At 36.2% G+C, this 18,749-nt stretch overlaps 1 protein-coding gene across 3 annotated transcripts in view; it reads right to left on the minus strand.

Moving 5' to 3' along the window:
* Nucleotides 1-18,749, minus strand: part of unc5db (unc-5 netrin receptor Db) — a 185,412-nt gene that overhangs the window by 70,324 nt on the left and 96,339 nt on the right. For all 3 annotated transcript variants that reach the window (XM_084415309.1, XM_084415310.1, XM_084415308.1), the window contains exon 2: nucleotides 13-228. In XM_084415309.1, the coding sequence (XP_084271435.1) occupies nucleotides 13-228 (216 nt within the window). The remainder of the gene's footprint in view (nucleotides 1-12; nucleotides 229-18,749) is intronic.

Consider the following 18,749-nt stretch of genomic DNA (forward strand, 5'->3'; position numbering starts at 1 on the left):
TGTGTGTCTTACCAGTGTTTTGGTCCATGTACTCTTGTGAGGTATGTTGATTCTGATGGACCCATTCCCCGTTACATTTGAAGAAGATCTGCAGGGAAGGAGTTGCACGGCAGCGCAGCTTGATTGGGTTGTTTTTGACTATGTAAGCATCCTCAGGCTCTTGCAGGAAGTAGGGTAATGTCCCACCAACTGATGACAGGGAATCAGCAAGGGTATCACTGACAGCTCCTGTGAAATCAATGAAAGCATGCAAGAAATGAGCACATTTCTCCAGCACATTTATTCATAATTTTAGGACCATTTTTTAATTAATTAACATCCCAGACACATCATTTATATGTGTGCCTAGTACTTACAATTATTTGATGAAATATCTTATCTAAATGTGGTCTGCATTTCATACTACTTTAGGTTTGGAAATATGGTGCTTTTTCCTCTGGGGAATGTTCTTAGCTTCCCATTGATTTTAAACTGTGTGCCAAAGAGACAATTGCACTAAAACAATTCGAGCCATTTTCTACTTTAAAATCGCATTAGGTTTCCCTGAGTGCTTTTGTGATGAAAAGAATAAAAGAATTAGTGATGGAAGAGGGTGCGACTGATTGCTTTGTGTTTGACTGATGAGCTAAAATGCACTTCGGTGCAGAAGAAAGTGAGAAAGCTTTTCCTTAGGCCAAGTGTTTGTTTTCTTTTTCTTTCTTTCTGCTACCATTCTCTTTAAAAGGAAGGAAGAATTAAAACTGTTGAAAAACCAATATAGAAGAAGGAAAATAAAACAGGTTAAGGGGTGTTGATGATAGAGGGAAGAAAACAGGATTTTATGTAGAGATATTTTAGATCCATGCTATTTTAATTAATAGTAATTGCACACGCATCCCTTGGACTCTGGAATAAAACTCCCCGCTTTTGGGAGACCGGCTGTAAAGTGTTCAATACTGCAAAGTCTGTCAGATGCGTAAAGTCCCATGAAAGCCATTAAACAAGCAGCTAACTCAACTCTGCCCACTGAAATCTAATGGTCTTTCATGTCTATACCACCTCCGACATTTGCTGTCATTTGAAATGGATTGGAATTTATGGAGTTTAGGCAAAAACATACACACTGGGTTTCCATGTTTTATGGGGACTTTCCATAGATATAATGATTTTTATACTGTACAAACCATGGCTCTGAACCGAAACAAAAAAAACGGAAACGAAAGAAATTTTGACTTGAACAAACAAAAGCGAAAATGAAATCAAGTTTAAACATTTTAAACAGAAACATTTATTTAAAATTACCATTATACCGTTTAACGTTATTTTATCGTTATGTTTAAGATTTTAATTAGGCAGTCAACCAATCATGAATTCAAATAGTATGGCCTATGCAAATGTGACGTTGACGCATCCAACGTGAATGAAATGCCCACTCTCAGTTTTCTAGTTTGTTTTCTTTATTTTACAAAAGCACAAAGATTTTTGTTATTGTGAGTGTACACAAATAAAAGTAGACCGTTTACAGTTTTGAATGTTGTGCTTACTCTTATCTGTATGACCAAAAATTAGCGAGTATTTTAAGTTCTTTCCAGTTTTATCTAGAAAAAATGCAAGTGATCGCGCCGGCACCTCCAGGTTAGTATGCATGAACACTTAGATATGAGACAATAACTGCGCACATTTATACAGGTTACCATTAGAGCGAGCAGCCATGTAAAGTGGCAAACGTTAGGCTATTATGTACATGGTTTAAATTATAAGCCATAGTTAGGTTGATGAATTATAGGCGAACGTTTGGATTTCTTGCCCGACATACTATAATTACTTCATGATCTGTCTTTCATGGACTGCATGACTTTGCCACTTCCTGTGGATTTGTTTTTCTGCGTCTAACTGACTAATTAAAACTAATTTTTACATTTTTATTTTTATATTTTACATTTCTCATGGGGACCAAAGAATTACCCCACAAAGTCATAGATTTATTTTATTGCCATCCTTCTGGGTTCCTCACAACATAGGGAATACCTGAACCACACACACACACACACACACACACAGTATGTTTTGTGAAGAGCAGTTTAGTTACATACTATTTCAGATTCTATTTTATTACTTTAGATACTGCAAGAGAACAGATTTTTAAGAAATAAATACTTTTATTCACCAAAGATGCATTAAATTGATCAAAAGTGACAAAGACAGTAATTTATAATGCTTACAAAAGATTTAAATTTCAAATAAATTTTGTTCCTTTGAACTTTCTATTCAAAGAATCATGAAAAAAAAAAAAAAAAAAAATCCACAAAAATATTAAGCAGCACAACTCTTTTCACCATTTATGGTAATAAGAAATGTTTCTATGAATACTAAATCAGCATATTAGAATGATTTCTGAAGGATGCGACAGTTGTTTTAATTTGTAATATTTCACAATATAATTGTGTTTTTGATCAAATAAATGCAGACTGAAAGACATCATTAAAAAATCTCCAATAATCATTTGATAACTATAGTACAGACTATAATCATGCACCCCTCAGTGCAACCAAATTTATGTAAATGAGCATTGTGTAGACTAGCATTGGAAGTACAGACAGCAAAACACCACCTCATATAGTTAGATACCACTGTCTGGACGGCTACTATAATAACCCAACAGTGTGAATGGCCCGGTGACCTTCCAGCGATTTAATTGCAGTCAATGTGAACAGCACTCAAGCGTCATCTCTCTAGCTTGTTTGTGAGAAATTTAGTGTTACAATTGCCCCTGGTCTCTACTACTTAACTTCAATCTTTAGACAAATGCACTGTGATTAAGAGAAAAGCAGAGAGCACCATTCCCCTCTCATCTTACATGATTTTCTTGACAAGCTTTTCTGAGGGGCAAAAATTTGCTGAAGAGTGGACATGTTAATTATGTATAAAATTAAACATGCCAACAGTATTTAACCTCCAATTAAAAAAACATTCGTTGTTGAATGCTCTTTTGCTGTGTATTGAAAAACAGCTTGAATATGCACAAGAAAAATGACATTATTCAGAGATATATTCCTAGGAGTGTGATACCTAGTTCACGGTGAAGTGCATTCAGATATTTGCAAAATCACCAAGTGGAAAAGCACAGTCACACTAGGGATGTCAGGAGAATGTCACAGATCACCCCATGCCATGGGTAAGGAGGCAAAAGCAGGAAATCTTAGATGCACAATATTACACTGGGGTTTCAAAGTTCAAGGTACAAAATATGGAGCTCACTCTAAATAATTCAAAAATGAAATGTTACTCTTCCTCTGCAGATGTTTGCTGGCAGTCTCATAGTGGGAAGGAATTTGTCTTGGTTGCACAGATTCACTGGGGGGAGGGGAAAACCACACAATTACATCAGTTTTTAAAGCATATTTGACTTCAGATCCTTCGTGAATTCTGGATGTTTTTGTCAAAATCAGTTCACAGCTGTTATGTATTCAGTTCAGTATGGGGGTGATAACAGTTCAAATTTCTGGAAAGTATCACATTCACAGTTCAATTATTTATTTATTTTCTCTCTCCATGCATATGGACCACTTCCTAAAGCTTGTTTTGAAAGACAAATGGATTTTAACAGAACAGGCCTGACGCTTCAATCACATCAGTTCCCTTCCATTGTGTAAAAACGTGAATATCCACTGCATTTTGCTCCCAAGTGAAAGAGAAAGAGGGACACAATCGTGCTGTGCAGTGTTGCAGATAGGTGGGTGACAAGAGCTGAATATGGCGACATCACTTCCCCACTTCATCGAGGGTCGATGGTAGAAAAGGCAGCCACAACCTTTGGACAGAATTCATTATTCTTCCTAGAATCTGTCTGGATCTGCCACTACAAAAACGAGTGCGTCGCTATATTAGCTTGTTTCATGCAAATGTCTACCCTGCACGTCACTTGGTATATCTCCAATTTAAATGGTTCCAGTTAATTTAGTATTAGAAGTACAATTTCCTGTGAGTAGCCTTTCTATACCAGCACAAACACACTTTTTCCCCATATCTGTTGCTCAAATTTCAGTGATGAATAGAAGGAATAACCTGAAATTACTCCTGATCTATCTGCTGCTGTAAAGAGAGCCTAAACTTTATTTTACCCAAACTGCCTTGCAATGAATTAAACATGAATCATATACAGTATCAAGCACTAAACTAAATATGAGAACATTTTGAAAGATTTAAATGCCATATGCATGTTATGTTTTTGACCTCTTGCTCTGTCATCTAAATGCAAAAGTCTATTGATCTGTACAAACTGATACCATCAATGTATTAGTAAAACAGAAGAGCGGCTTAAAATGCTCACCCATTATGGGTCAATGGGTGAATATGCAAGATCACTTTGTACTTTGACTTTGTCACTATTGTATATAAGCAATTACGAGATTAATTACTATTGACTAGTCACGAGCAAACCTGCATGTATGCTGGTTCAGCGATGGAAGGAAAGGCGTTTTAAAGGGATAGTTCACCCATAAATGAAAATTCTCTCATTTGCATTCTCTCAATGTTGTTTCTGTGTGCTTTTATTTATTCAAATGAAAAACAAAACAAAGAGGAGTCTTCATTCAGCTCGTTTTCACTGTTTTCATAGTGACCTTGTCCGTTACATTCAAAAACATGCATTTTAGTCTGGAACTAGGCTTAAAGGGATACTTCACCTCTGGAAAGATGAATGTGTATTTAAAATAGGTCATTTATGTAGTAGAAATGTGAAATTATTTTTGAATTTGGAGCTTTCTAGATTAAGAAAAGCCAGAACATTTATTTTTGGCTTATGTGGATGAAAGACAACAACTCCCAGAATGCACTTGCTTCGCTGCCCTAGGAGGCCACTCCCAAGCCACGCCTACCGGTAAAAGAGCGCAGTTGAAAACACCAAAGCTAGGCTACTAGCGAGTCTCCGTGATGAGTTTGCCCTGGATTTCGAGATCGCCCAAAATGTCCGGGATTCGGCTTTTGCGTTCTACAGTCGCCATTCATTATGTTTACTGTGGCGAGCAGGACGAGACTGAGGGGCGCGGGAGAATGGCACGAGGCCGGTGGCGTCATTACTGAGACGCACCGGTCTCGCATCTCTCATGGACGAGCGGGAATTTTCTTAGCAATGTTAAAAAAACGCACAACAACCGATCACTTGTTTAGCGTTCATGTAAACACTACATCGGAATGAATTCAGCTAGATTGAAACAAAAGGTATGCATGTAAACAATGAATGGCGACCGCAGAAAGCAAAAGCCGAATCCCGGACATTTTGGAAGATCTCGACGTCCGGAAAAAGAGGATGGTAACCCCTACTACTCAGCTTTCTACACAGAACAAGAGCCTGTTAACTTAGCTTCCAAAGAAAGACGGCTGAACTATGTGTACATTCTGTGAGTGAGATCCCACCCTCTATGGGCGAGTTGAAAACATGCGGAACAGCTCCTCCTACTGGCTGTAGTCTTTAGCCTCTGGCCAGAAAATCCTCCGATGACGCAATATGACGATTTTTTCCAGATAAAAAATACATAAATCTCTCCTCTCAGAGGGATATGAGGGTGGAAAGCACGGTAATTCGAAAATACTACAGGTTTTCTACTAATACAAAGCTTAATGCTAAATCCTGAAGTATCCCTTTAAGCCTTGACTGTGAAACCGGGGGATGAAGTCCTAAAATTTAAGTCAGAAATAACAGCAAAGACCAACAATCGACTCGTTTTCACTTGGTTGATCAAGTTAATAAACTTATTTATTTAAATTAATTTAAGAATCAGAGTTTAGCTCACTCAATTAACGATCCAGTCACAGAAGTTCTACTTTTAACATCTCACTATTATCAGTAAATAAGAATTAAAAAAATTCTGACACAAAACTTTGCATGGACTTTTGCTAGTTTCTTAAAATGTTTGTATTTTACACGTGAAAACGACATGAGGGTGGGTAAATAATATGTGAACTATCCCTTTATCTTCTAGGAAAATGTAATCAACAACACCAAGTTCAGCAGCAAGACAACAGTACAGTTGGCCATCATAAAACACACCTATTATAAACACCTTCCCATGTGCAGATTCAATGATGAACAGTAATGAAGTATAAAATAATGAAAAGGAGGTGTGGAGGTTAACGGGGCCTTGCATCTATCCAACTAGGTTCGAGTTCACACTGATTCCCAGAGTGCTAATTGTTGGCCTTGTCCTTTTAGCAATGCCTGCACACTTACTGCAATAAAAGGTAATGGATAATTGGCACAATCCATGCTCTATAAAAACAGAAGCCATTCTGGCTGCTATGATAAATTAGCATAAACGCAAGTCCTAATAACTAACAAGCAAGCCACAAATAAGGCAATCATTTAAATTTAAATTTTACTACAACCTCTGCAAAGAAGGTCCACAGCTTGTCCAATAGTTAGCAGGCAGGGGTAGAGAGGTATTTAATATAGGTAATTCAGGCGATTCAAATAATTATGTGCGTTTTAGTAAAGACTGCATAAATATGTGTTTATCACACTCTTACAAAAACTGCAAACCATGCGGCGGCATCACACCAGCTCCCCAGAGTTTTTTTTTTTAGAATGTGTATTTTGTGCACTTCTCGCTTTCAACTCAACTGTCAGTTCATTACATGCAGTATAATATGCTCTGTTATGATTGTTAAATCATGGCCTTGTCTGTCTTTAGTGAGATTTATCATTTAAGTTAGGGCTGCACGATTAATCGAAATGAAACGCACGCGATTTGGCAAAGGCTGCAATTATTTTATGTGCAGCTTGCCAGTGCAGCAGGACTCTGTGATGAGTAGTAAATGCTGCTCCATCTGAAAGCAAGAGGGCGCTCTCACGCAGACACTCCAAATATGCCCCACAGAAGTAGATAATGCAGGAAATCCCATTGGGCATCAAGAGGTTCTATTTTTTTTTTTTCAAATTGCAGACATTTCAAGTACAATGCAACAAAAAATGAAATTAATACAAGGCACTGTAAATACAGTTTAGAATGTATAAAACAAAGAATAACAACCACAACTAAAGTATAAAATGAACGTATGTAAAAAACGATAGTAATAAAATACAGAAATAAAAGTTTATAATATCAGGGCAGTTATATGTATTTGAAAAGCTTTAAAATTTGTATTGTTTTTATAAGATTTTTGTTTTGTGATCTCATGTTTGAAAGTATATTGTGAGATCGGTGTTATAAAAGGTAATATAGGACGGTTTCTTTTGAGTTATTTTTGTCTTATGAATATAAAACTTCGCCAAACTAATTAGAAGATTAATGATATAATTTTGTTTTTCAGAAAAATATGGGTTTTGAAAACAAAGTAAAATGTCATGAGGTTCTAAATTAAGAGATCTGTTTAATTTGTTTGTCATGTCTATTTTAAAGTCAGTCCAAAAAGAAATAGAAAAAGGGCAATACAAAAATAAATGTGTCTGCAAAAATCTTCAAGTGATGTGTTACAAAAAGTACATTTATCACAAACAGTATGAATATATCTACTAATGGCTTCGTTTACAGGATAACATCTATGAATCATTTTGTACATTACTTCTTTTACTTTATTAGAAATAACATATTTATAGGGTAATGTCCAAATGCTGTGCCAAGATATACAATAAGGTTTAAGCCATTTTGATTTACATGGAGGACTGGATCAAACATTAAAGGAATTTCTTATAAAATTGTTATTAAAACCTTTATCAAATAAGGAGAGACCATTTATTAATATCTACGTCTGAGAATTTGGTTAATATTATTATGCCATTAGGGATAGCCTTAATTACTTAAATTCTTTTTCATTTACAAACAAACCATACGTGGGTACGTGTAAAATTGCCCATTCTTGTCAATAAGCTGGTTTACAATTAAAATGTTGTGTCAAACCCAATTCTCCATGTACAATGACTTCTTATTATGAATTATATTACCATTGTTCCATATAAAACACCTGCTAGGAGAAAAATTGTGTTTGTACCAAAAGTGACCAGAACAGTAATGCTTGTTTGTGATAATTGGCCAAAGCAATTGGAAGTTTACCAGATATATAAGGACACTGCAACAAACAATTTAATCCCCCAAGTCTTTCAAATAAAAAATATGGGACTATATTGAATATACTTGTTTGATTTTTTTTAAAAGTTTTTAAGCCAATTAATTTTTAGAGTTTGGTTGAAAATAGTCAAATTAAGAACATTTAACCCACCATCAGATAATTTATTAACAAGGACGCTTTTCTTAATTTTATGAGGTTTGTTTCTCCAGATGAAATTAAAGAGTAATTTATCCATTTGTGAGCACATATCCTTTGGGGCACTAAGTGAAGAGAAAAGATATGCTGCTCTTGAAAGACCTTCTGCCTTACTCAATAGAATTCTCCCTTGAATAGAAAGATCTCTTGTTAACCATGAGTTATATTTCTTATGTATTTTTTCAATAACAGGCCTGAATTTAGAGTTGATCAGTGCATCAGTGGTTTTAGAGAAGCTATTAATCATATTCAGAGCCAAAGGTACCTCAGAACTATCACCAAGAAATACTGTCGTGTCATCAGAAAGTTGCGATATTGTTAATTTGTCTTTCATGAATTTCAATTCCTTTAAAGGGGTGTTAGTTTATCATATTACTTAACACTTGAGCTACAACTAAAAAAAGGAATGCAGAAATTGGGCGTAATACTACTACCATACATAGTTTTTACACTTTTTATGAATTATTCCCCGAAACCAAAGTTTTAAGGAATCAAATATAAACTTATGGCTTACTATATCCAAAGCCTTTCTAAAATAAAAAAAAAAAAAGTATTAAAGGGTCTCCATTTAGTAAATTGCTATATTGTACTAAATCAATAACTAAACGAATATTAGAGGAAATATGGCGTCCTTTCATGAATCCACATTGAGTTTCATCAATTATCTAATTTAAAGCATTTTTCATACGTTTTGCAAAAACTGCTGGCATTATTTTATAATCATTATTTAATAATGATATAGGTCGAACTGTGTTTTATTAGGTATTTTCTAATAATAGTTTATCTTTTTGAGGTTTAGGGATCAATGTGATGACACTTTGTCTGAGTGATGTAGGTAAGGATCCCTTGTTGATGGCCTACTCATTTACTGCTAACAGGAATTTAGATATCGTCTATAAAAGCTTTATAGAATTCTGAAGAAAAGCCATCATTTCCAGGGGATTTTTTTATTTTTTTATATATACATAACTCAATTTCACTTAGAGAAAGGTTTTTGGAACATTAAATTTTACTTTCTAAAGATAGCATTTTTGGATTTCTAATTGTTTTAAGAAGAATTGTATTATCTTGAAGAGAGGTTCGTAAATGCTTCTCATCTTTGGAAAGATTTGTGTGAAAAAGTGTGTTGCTTTTTTCAAATGCACGTTATAAGTGACTCAAACTCACAGTGCTTTCAGATGGAGCAGCGTTTACAGAGCCGTACATCAATGACAAGCTGCGCATAAAATAAAAAATTATAATAAAAAAACAAAACAATTCGCAGCCTTTGTGATTTCATATTTGCGATAAGCCAACTCGATTTAAGTGCGATTTCATGTTAATTGCGATTAATCGTGCAGCCCTAATTTAAGTTAGTGATGACTTTTTGATTCTCTCCATGGTTTGCTGGATTTCTGTTCTAACAATGTCATATCCTCCATGATATAATGGAGGTTAGGCTATTTTGTACAGCCAATTCTAGTTGAATTATTAGTCTGATTCATAAAATTGAGCTTACTTATCATATTTTCCTGCTAATTTCTTGATCTTAATCTCTTTCATTGAAGACTGGAGTAATGGCTACTGAAAATTCAGCTTTGCCATGACAGGAATAAATTACATTTTAAAATATAATAAAAGAGAATGCAGTTATTTTAAATTGTAATATTATTTCACAATACTGTTACCTACACATGACCTTTTTACTGTATTTTTTTATTAAAAAAAATGCAGCCTAGGTGAGCATAAGAGACTTGTTTCAAAAACATGAAAAAAATTACCCCTAACTTTTCAATGATATGTATGCTCATTTAAAAAAGAAACTAAATGAATCCTTTGAATAAAAAAAAATAAAAAAATAAAAAAACAGACCTTTATATGTCTTTATAACAACCAAAATGTTTCACCGTGTTTCTGTCAGACTGATGTTGTTGACCATGCCTGAATTCAGTCATTACGATTCAGTGCAACACTAAACCTCTCATTCTAATAATTTTAAAGCAAATTTCCAAATAGCTCATAATGTGTCAGCAGCAATTCCCATGCCAGCTATTTTGGCCTCTCCAGCTTCCTGTAATGAAAGTGCATGGAAAGCAGCTTGGCTGGTGGAAGTGGGTTACATGGAAATGCATTTGACACATCAGTCTTCATCACCAAGCACCCACTTGATGTAGTTACACATCACAGTTTCAGCACATGCACCAAAAGCCCCTGCCCTTTAAAACCATGCACTTTACTTTCTCACCCAAGCCTCTCATGGATTTCAGAAAAGGGTTTGACATGAGAGGAGGAGAGTGTGTGTACAAGTGAGCATGGGGGGGTTATATGGTGAGCACTCTGTTGGATTTCAGCAAGCTGAGAATTTTAAGGCAGAAGTGTCAGAAAGAGTCAAGATAATCCCAGCTGGGTGAAAGGATGAGAGTGAGAGAAAGGAAGTGTAACAGAAAGTGAGAAAGCGTTTAAAAGGGAAGGAGGCTTTTGGGTTATAATTGATGTCTCAAATATCCCTACTGTTCATTCAATCACACATCCACGCACTGTCTACATGGGGCAAGGAAAATATGTAAAGTGTTGCTGCCTTTAATTAACAATAAAGAAAAATAGTAATACTAAAATGATTCATTGTTAGTTTCATAACAAAAAATCCAATGTTTCCAATACAGATATAACAGTGATGTTCATTAAATCCAGGAATAAGGTGGAAATAGGTTAGTTACACACAGAAATCACATTAAATTATGAGTGAACTATTCCTTTAAAATATAAGCAGAATTCATTTTATTTGTTGGAATTTTCTTTACCAGTTGGTGGAGTGTTCTCAAACTGCTCAAGTGCCCTCCAGGAGGAGAAAGATATGACAAATTCAAGTTTTCATTTTAATTAAACAAAGCAATGCAAAGATACCAGCTCATTCTCGATTGGCATCCTCATTGCCAAATTTGTTGATGCGCTACACATGAATAGTCTGGTAAAACAAAAATCTTAACCGGCAAGATGTATGCTGTAGGGCATGTCAAAAACAATAAGTGTTTGACAATTTCAAAACTGTGAAAAAAATCTAGCTGAGCAGATACTGACCGTATCTAGTTGGGTGGAAATACCACAAGGATCACTGAACCTAGCATGAACCAAGGAATCGTGGAAGAAATTATCTTTTTTGATATCCACAAAATATGTACATGAAAATGTAAATGGTTGGTGGTGCTAGATAGATGGTTTGAGATTGAGACTCCAGATGGATAGATTAAGTTCTATGGGCCAATAGTCTCTCAGCCAGCAGAATATTAAAGAAAACCAACAGAAACAATACCTGTCACGGTTTCCCTGGTTTTCCCTGGCCCTGTCACGTACTACATTTCCCAGCATCCCCCTGGATCCACACCTGCACTCACTTCCCTCATGACCGCAGATGAACCTCACTGCTGCACTCACTGCTGGGTATTAATGTGACTTGATGTTATGTTCTGGGTCTAGTTTGGTTATCTGTCACTGGTTCCAAAGATCATCGGTGAGTGATTCCATGTTTCCTCACTCGAGATGATTCTAGTGTCTACCAAGTCTGCATCTATGTTCCATGTATCTGTGAGTCTTCATTCAAGTTCAGTGTATCTACGAGTCTACATCTAAGTTTCAAGGTCTACGGAGACTGAGACTGTTATCTACGCAGACTGAGACTATCATCTACGAAGACTATTATCTACGGAGACTGTCATCTATGGAATCCATTATTTCCTGAGTTCGAGTATTCAAAGACATTTCCTGAGTTCGAGTATTCAAAGAGACTTTAAGTTCATTGCCTTTTGAGTTTGACCCTCAGTTGCCTCCGGGGATTCTTGGGGTTGCACACGTGTATAAAAGTCTAAGTTTAAATGGTATTCTGGTCTTCTGTCCTGGTATATCGTGACAATACCAAAGGTGTCGTCAAAAATCAGGAGACAAAGAGCAGGATCGGAAAAAAACATTATGGAATTGTTTGGAAAATTGAGATCCTGTTAACATAAATTAATTGAGAGGCCCAGTGGGCTTTGATTATTTGATGAAGATCTTTAGAGCACATGACATTTTATGTCACTCTATGCATCTAACCACGACAAACTTTCTGGCTTATTACCACTGAAGAAATGTGCTTTCATGGTAATTAACATCACACTCATGCTGAAATTGGTGATCCTCTCATGCTTAGATGAGAGACACTTCATTTCCATTTTGATAAGTATCAACATTTTCAGCTGGTTTCTGGTCAGACCATGACAACATCTTAGGAAACTTAACTACAACTAATCAAAAGCACCACAGCCAAACCATATAGTACAAACTGGGACTAAACGGGAGTTAAACTGAGCAAAAGATGGAGTAAACCTAATGCCCAAAATAACAAAAAATTCAGCCCAGACAGGGATTTTAAAAAAGGACATTCTTACTTCTGATGCAATTTTAGCTGTGAGTTGAGAAGCGATTGTAATAGCTCTGTCAACCATCTACTGTCCTGCATCCTTCACTAATGTGACAAGGAACAAAAAGGTTGCGACTGCAATAAGATGACTGCGATGAGCACATGGGCCTTGAGGACGAGGCTGACATGCTGTCTCTGCATGTTACTGATGGTAAAAGCAGAAAGCTGTCGAATGCTACTACTTAGATCATGTCACTTGTCAATACATACATTTTTTCTAGCAAGTGGCGACCAAATGACAGGATGAACCTGTTGGTGACATGTTTGATGAAGGGCATAGATTATTTAGAGGCTAATATAGGAAGAGAAAAACCAGACTCCGCTCTTACAAACTATACAATCCACAGAACAAAGACCAATAGCTGCACACTTATACAGTAAGCTTTAAAAATCCCCCTGTGGTGAAAATCAAGCTTTTAATGTTGTGTATATGTCTATGTGGTGTTTTTAATATGCTTTAAGACAAACCATGTGCAAATGTATAAGTCAACACCATTGCTGAGTATTTTATCCTTAAAACTGCAGTGAACTCAAAAACACGGTTTGAAATCGCTGGTGTTTCTGACGTCACAAACTACCTTGTAACCAATCACGTCAATGTGTGATCCTCAACGAGTGGATCTCTGAGCTGGTGTGAGTGAGTGGAGGCGGAGCTAATTGGCATAATCATAGAACAGCGTATACTAAATGAGGCAAGGGTTTAGAGTTATATTCAAGCTATTTTAAGGCATGACAAATTAGGGCTGTCAACGAATATTCTAAATTCGAATATATATTCGAATAGTTTTAAAAAACAGAATTTCGAAGGTGAAAATTAATATTCAAATGTGGAAAAACACGCCCGCGGTAGCAGAGGCGCGGCTGTCTGCTTTGCAAGTGGGCGCGCTGCCTGAGGGGTATTTCTCGGAATTGTGTGCCTCATTTTATTTAACATTAAACAGGACCATTACTAAAGTGTAGGCTACTGTACTGACTGAATAGATATTGCATGAATAAGGTAAGTTAGATACAGCAGTTTCATGCACTGCAGGCTTCCACTGGTTTGATTAACGTTTCATGTCAAGGAAAAGTTCCATGTTTACCACAGCACAGCTCGCTTGGAGCGTTCAATATCGGTTCTATATACTGTAAAACTTCAATTAATGTTAATAATATTTGTTTCAATCACTGAATGAAGCCTGCTATATTTGGGATAAGAGTCGCGACCTTAATTTGCTTGCACACAACTCTTGATCAGCACTCAACATTTGCTTATTGTTGTTGTTCATTTAAGCCGTTATGCGCAGAGAGCGTGAGGGTGAGGGCGAGAGAGAGAGAGTGCCTGCGAGTGCGAGCGAGCGAGAGTGAGGTCTGCGGTCTTGGCCATTAGTTGATTTACTTGTTTTTGTGTAGGTAATACGTTGTCAAATATGTTTAAACTTAAATAAACTACCTATACAAGTAGGTATGTCTCTTTGTATTAATTTGTCCTGTTATTGACGTAATGCGCATCATTGACAAAATGCGCAACCAGATGTTCGAATAGTTTGAATATGTGTTTTTTTAGAGGGAATATTCGAACGTCATTTTTGAGCAATTTTGACAGCCCTATGACAAATATGGCATATAGTTTAAATATGTCATTTTGGTGATCAAAGATGAGTTTTAAGGGATACAATTATTGACTACAGGGGGACTTTAAGATATATTCTGATGAAAAACAGACAAACTTATATATTTTGTAATGATATCAAACACACAGAGCACAACATTGACAACTGTCTTAAAGAGAATACTAGGCTACAACATCAGTGACAAGAGTAAAATAAAACCGTACTTTCCAAAACCTTCATCTTCTCTGTTCCTCTATGGTGGACCTGTCAACATCTGGTGAATAGTCTAAAATGACTGAACGGAATAATTTAAAGTGGTCATTACAATGACTCATTTAAAAAAAAAAAAAAAAAAAAAATTTATACGGTGAGTAACAGACTCACCAAATAGCGTACTCTCCAACTTAAGTGTTTGAGAAATATAAAATCTGTTAATTTACAACAACACTGCATTTGACTGAAGTGGCAGAGTAAGTGAAAATGAGACAAATAAAGGGCACCGTTGCATAAATATACACCTTTATAACAAGTTTTATATATGCATGTTTGCTACTATCCAAATTGTCACACTTTTTTCCTTTGAAAGAAATGAGCTGTTCAATCAAAATAAATATCTATTTTTTATAATGCAAGTTATATATATATATATATATATATATATATACACGGGCGTAATTTCCTATGGGGACAGGGGGGACATGTCCCCCCCACTTTTCAAAATCCCGTTTGTGTCCCCCCCACTTTCAAATTCGTTTGTTATTATTTTTATTTTTTTTCGTACACCGTCATCGCCAAGGAGGAGCAGGACACAGAGAGCCTGTGCCGATGCGCGCTGCCGCGTCCAGGAACGTCGCGTCCACACTCTAAAAATAGCTCACTGAAAGTTCTAATGTGCAGGTAGCTCTCCTGACACGCACACGACGCACAGACAGCGCGCCAGAATCCAATTCACTTTCGCGCTTGAACGAACAATAACACACACATTTATGCCAAAATGCCCGTTTTGTCGAGTATCCTCACAAGAACAGTCTTAAATGAGTTAAATAAAAGTCAAGAGTAGAAAATTAAATGCGTGAGATCCTCTCAGCGGCTGGTCTTAAAGTGACAGCAGCCACTTATTCTCTCTGTCAGTAAAGTTAACCAAAGAACAAAGGGAACAGAGAAAATTACTCACTGATCTTGACTAAAGAACATTTGTAGCTTTAATAAGGATTAATCTATATGTAATTACAATTTATGCAGTGCGGACTATTTGATAACCTTATTCAATTTCTGTATATTTCATACATGTTAGACAGGAAAGGCACAGGTAAATATGACATTTATTATAGGTTTAAGTGAGGATTGTTTAAAGTTCACTTAAATTAAAATTTGTTATATTTTTGTTTAAAATTGGGGGGGGGGGGGGGAATCATTTTCATCGAGACATCAGTAGCCTATATTAATAGGCTATCAGTGATACTGGCCTTCATTCATAAAAAGATGCTATTAAACAATTATTTAAAATATACTGTCTTAATGTTGTTTCTACATTACAGAGGAAATTGAGTTGACTTTATTTCAATTTTATTTACACACAAAACATTAATAGTGAACATTTTTGACATAAAATGATTCTCTCAAGTCTTGGCAATCTATTAAACAATAAAAAAAGTCAATAAAAAAACCCCATCTTTTTGTTATACATAGTTTAGTAGCCTACTATTCTTTTTGGCAGAATTTATCATTATAATCAACTTAATTATTTTCAAAATTATTATTATTATTAATTATTTTGTATCACCATAGTCCCTGAATGTATGTAAATGCGGGAAATGGGATTCAAATCGAAAAATGTTCCCCCCATTTTGTGTCCCCCCCACTTTTCAAACCAAAGTTACACCCTTGTATATATATATATATATATATATATATTTACTTATTTACATTTCATCATATAAAATATTTGTATTTATTTGAATATTTAGTCAGGTTTAATATTTCAAAGTTGATGTATCTTTTTTTACAGATTTAACAAAGAGGAAGCAAAATCAAAATCTTTTTTTAAAAATTGAGTGAATAGAGTGAGTGAGTAGCAACGCACAGTGCTTACGTCGACTGTGTTTACGTGAATACTCACCAAGGCTGGAATTTATTTCTGTGTATTTGACTGAAGACTATGGGCCCTATTTTAACGATCTGAAACGCAAGTGTCAAAGCGCAAAGCGCAAGTAACTTTGTGGGCGGGTCTCGGCGCTGTTGCTATTTTCCCGGCGGGATAAATTACTCTTGCGCCCGACGCAAATCTAAAAGGGGTTGGTCTGAAGTAGCTTCATTATTCATAGGTGTGGTTTGGGCGTAACGTGAAATAAACCAATCAGAGCGACATCTCACATTCCCTTTAAGAGCAGGCGCGCTTTTTCTAAGCGGATTCCTATTATAACGGCGGATTTGCCAGGCGCGCGCCAGGAGCGGTTCACAGCCGAGGAGACCGACGTCCTCGTCACGGCCGTAAAACACAGAGAAGTGACGTTGGGGATGGAGAAACAAACACACCCAAATTAGCTTCGGTTAAACAGGCGTATGATCATTTGGGCGTATGATTAAATGTGTAAGCTAGATTTATGCCTATTTTATTTTCACATCTTCATGGACACAACAATGATTTCCCTCGTGTATTAATATGAATAAATGAATGAAATCTTTATTTCGAACAATTAAAAAATAAATTAAACCAAAGACAGCAACACATTAAATATCCATCAAGAAAAATAAAACAAAATCAAGAAAAACAAAACCTTTTTTTTTTTTTTTTTTTGCTTAATAATCACACTGTTCGAAAAGGGATACGTAGAAGCCCTAGGCTTATCAAGACCTACAAGACCTAATATTTTTCCTAGTAATAATGTATGATTTGCAAAAATGAAAACTGCTGCTTCTGTGTAGATGAGAGCATCAAATTGCAATGCGCGTTGTGCACACGCTACATTGATTATGGCCAAGCATGCGCCCTTAAAATAGCATGAATAACATGCGCAACGCGCCACTGACTTTAGACTAGGTTTTTCCTGGTCACTGGCGGAATTGTTTTCTAAACCTGCAAAATAGCATGAGGGAACGTTTGCGCCGAAACACGCCTCCTCTTTGCGCTGAACCGCCCCGGGGAGCGCAAGTGTATTTGCTAGTTAACCGACGTGCATCTGTGGAGGGAAAAGTCCGCTTTGCGCGGGTGCAAAATAGGAATGATACATGCGTCAGTGTACAAAGTCAATTGCGCTGGGTGCAAGATAGGGCCCAAAGTCTACTATGTTTGTCTGTGGTCCACTTGGTGTGCACATACCGAAATAATCCTGTCAGTAGTGGATTCAGTTCTCTTTAGCAGCTTATTGCGCTTTTAAAATGACATTCTAATATCAAGTACATCCCGCTCTTTACTTTCTCATTTATCCATGTTTCTTTATTAAAAACTTTGAGATTTGAGAATGAGATTTTATACAGCATAATGGTCTCAGCAGGAGACCAGTTTCTAGTTTCAATAAAATAAGTTTCAGTCCAGTCACTTTTTTATATACTTTTATATCTTTCATATACACTATTTTCACTGCTGTTCAAAAATCTCTATTTTGCCCATTACCACAAACAGCTGCTTGAATCTGAGTGCAAGAGTTCTAGATTACCATAGAAACGTAACTGCTTTGCCGTTGATTTATGTTGTGACACTCGCGAACAGCACTGAGCATGCCCTTTGGCCAGTACAACGTGAAATATATTATTCTAAACTTTTCATTAACTTCGGTATAGGCTGTACAACAAAGGAATTGTAATTGGCTGCGTTTTTCTGCAGAAAGCTGATCTCTAGTCATGCGTCTCATTTTTTAATCAATCTTTTGGTAAGAGACCTGGCGAACCACATGATTTTTGTTGTTTTGAATTTGTTTGTGGTTGATTATGATCTCACTTTTCTAACTTTAGTTAGCGTGTAATGTTGCTGTTTGAGCATAAACAACATCTGCAAAGTTACAACGCTCAAAGTTCAAATTGCTTTTTAAAGACTACAACAAATGGCTGATACGGACTACACGACATTCCTCCTGAGTTAATGACATCACCAACCCCAATATTTACATAAACCCCGCCCCGGAACACGATTTATAGATTATCAAGACAGAATATACTAATCAATGACTAGAAGATAACTACACATAAGCTACATAAATTCATCAACTAACCATTCAGAAATGTTGTCTACATGTTGTCACTTCTTCTTGAGTCTCTCCATCTTTCTGACTCCGGTTTGAACATAAAAGGCTAAAAGTTTTTGAAATTTTCAGTGCATGTCTGTGTGAGGTAATCGAAGCTGCTAAGGACAAGAGCTGTTGAAGCTCCGCCCCCTGTGCGGGAGCACCAGCTCATTTGCATTTAAAGGGACAGACACAAAACGAGGCGTTTTTGCTCAACCTCACAAAGTGACAACTTTAACATGCTATATAAAAATATATGTGGGGTAT

Source organism: Rutilus rutilus (genome assembly GCF_951802725.1).
Source record: "Rutilus rutilus genome assembly, chromosome: 7".
NCBI lineage: Eukaryota > Metazoa > Chordata > Actinopteri > Cypriniformes > Leuciscidae > Rutilus > Rutilus rutilus.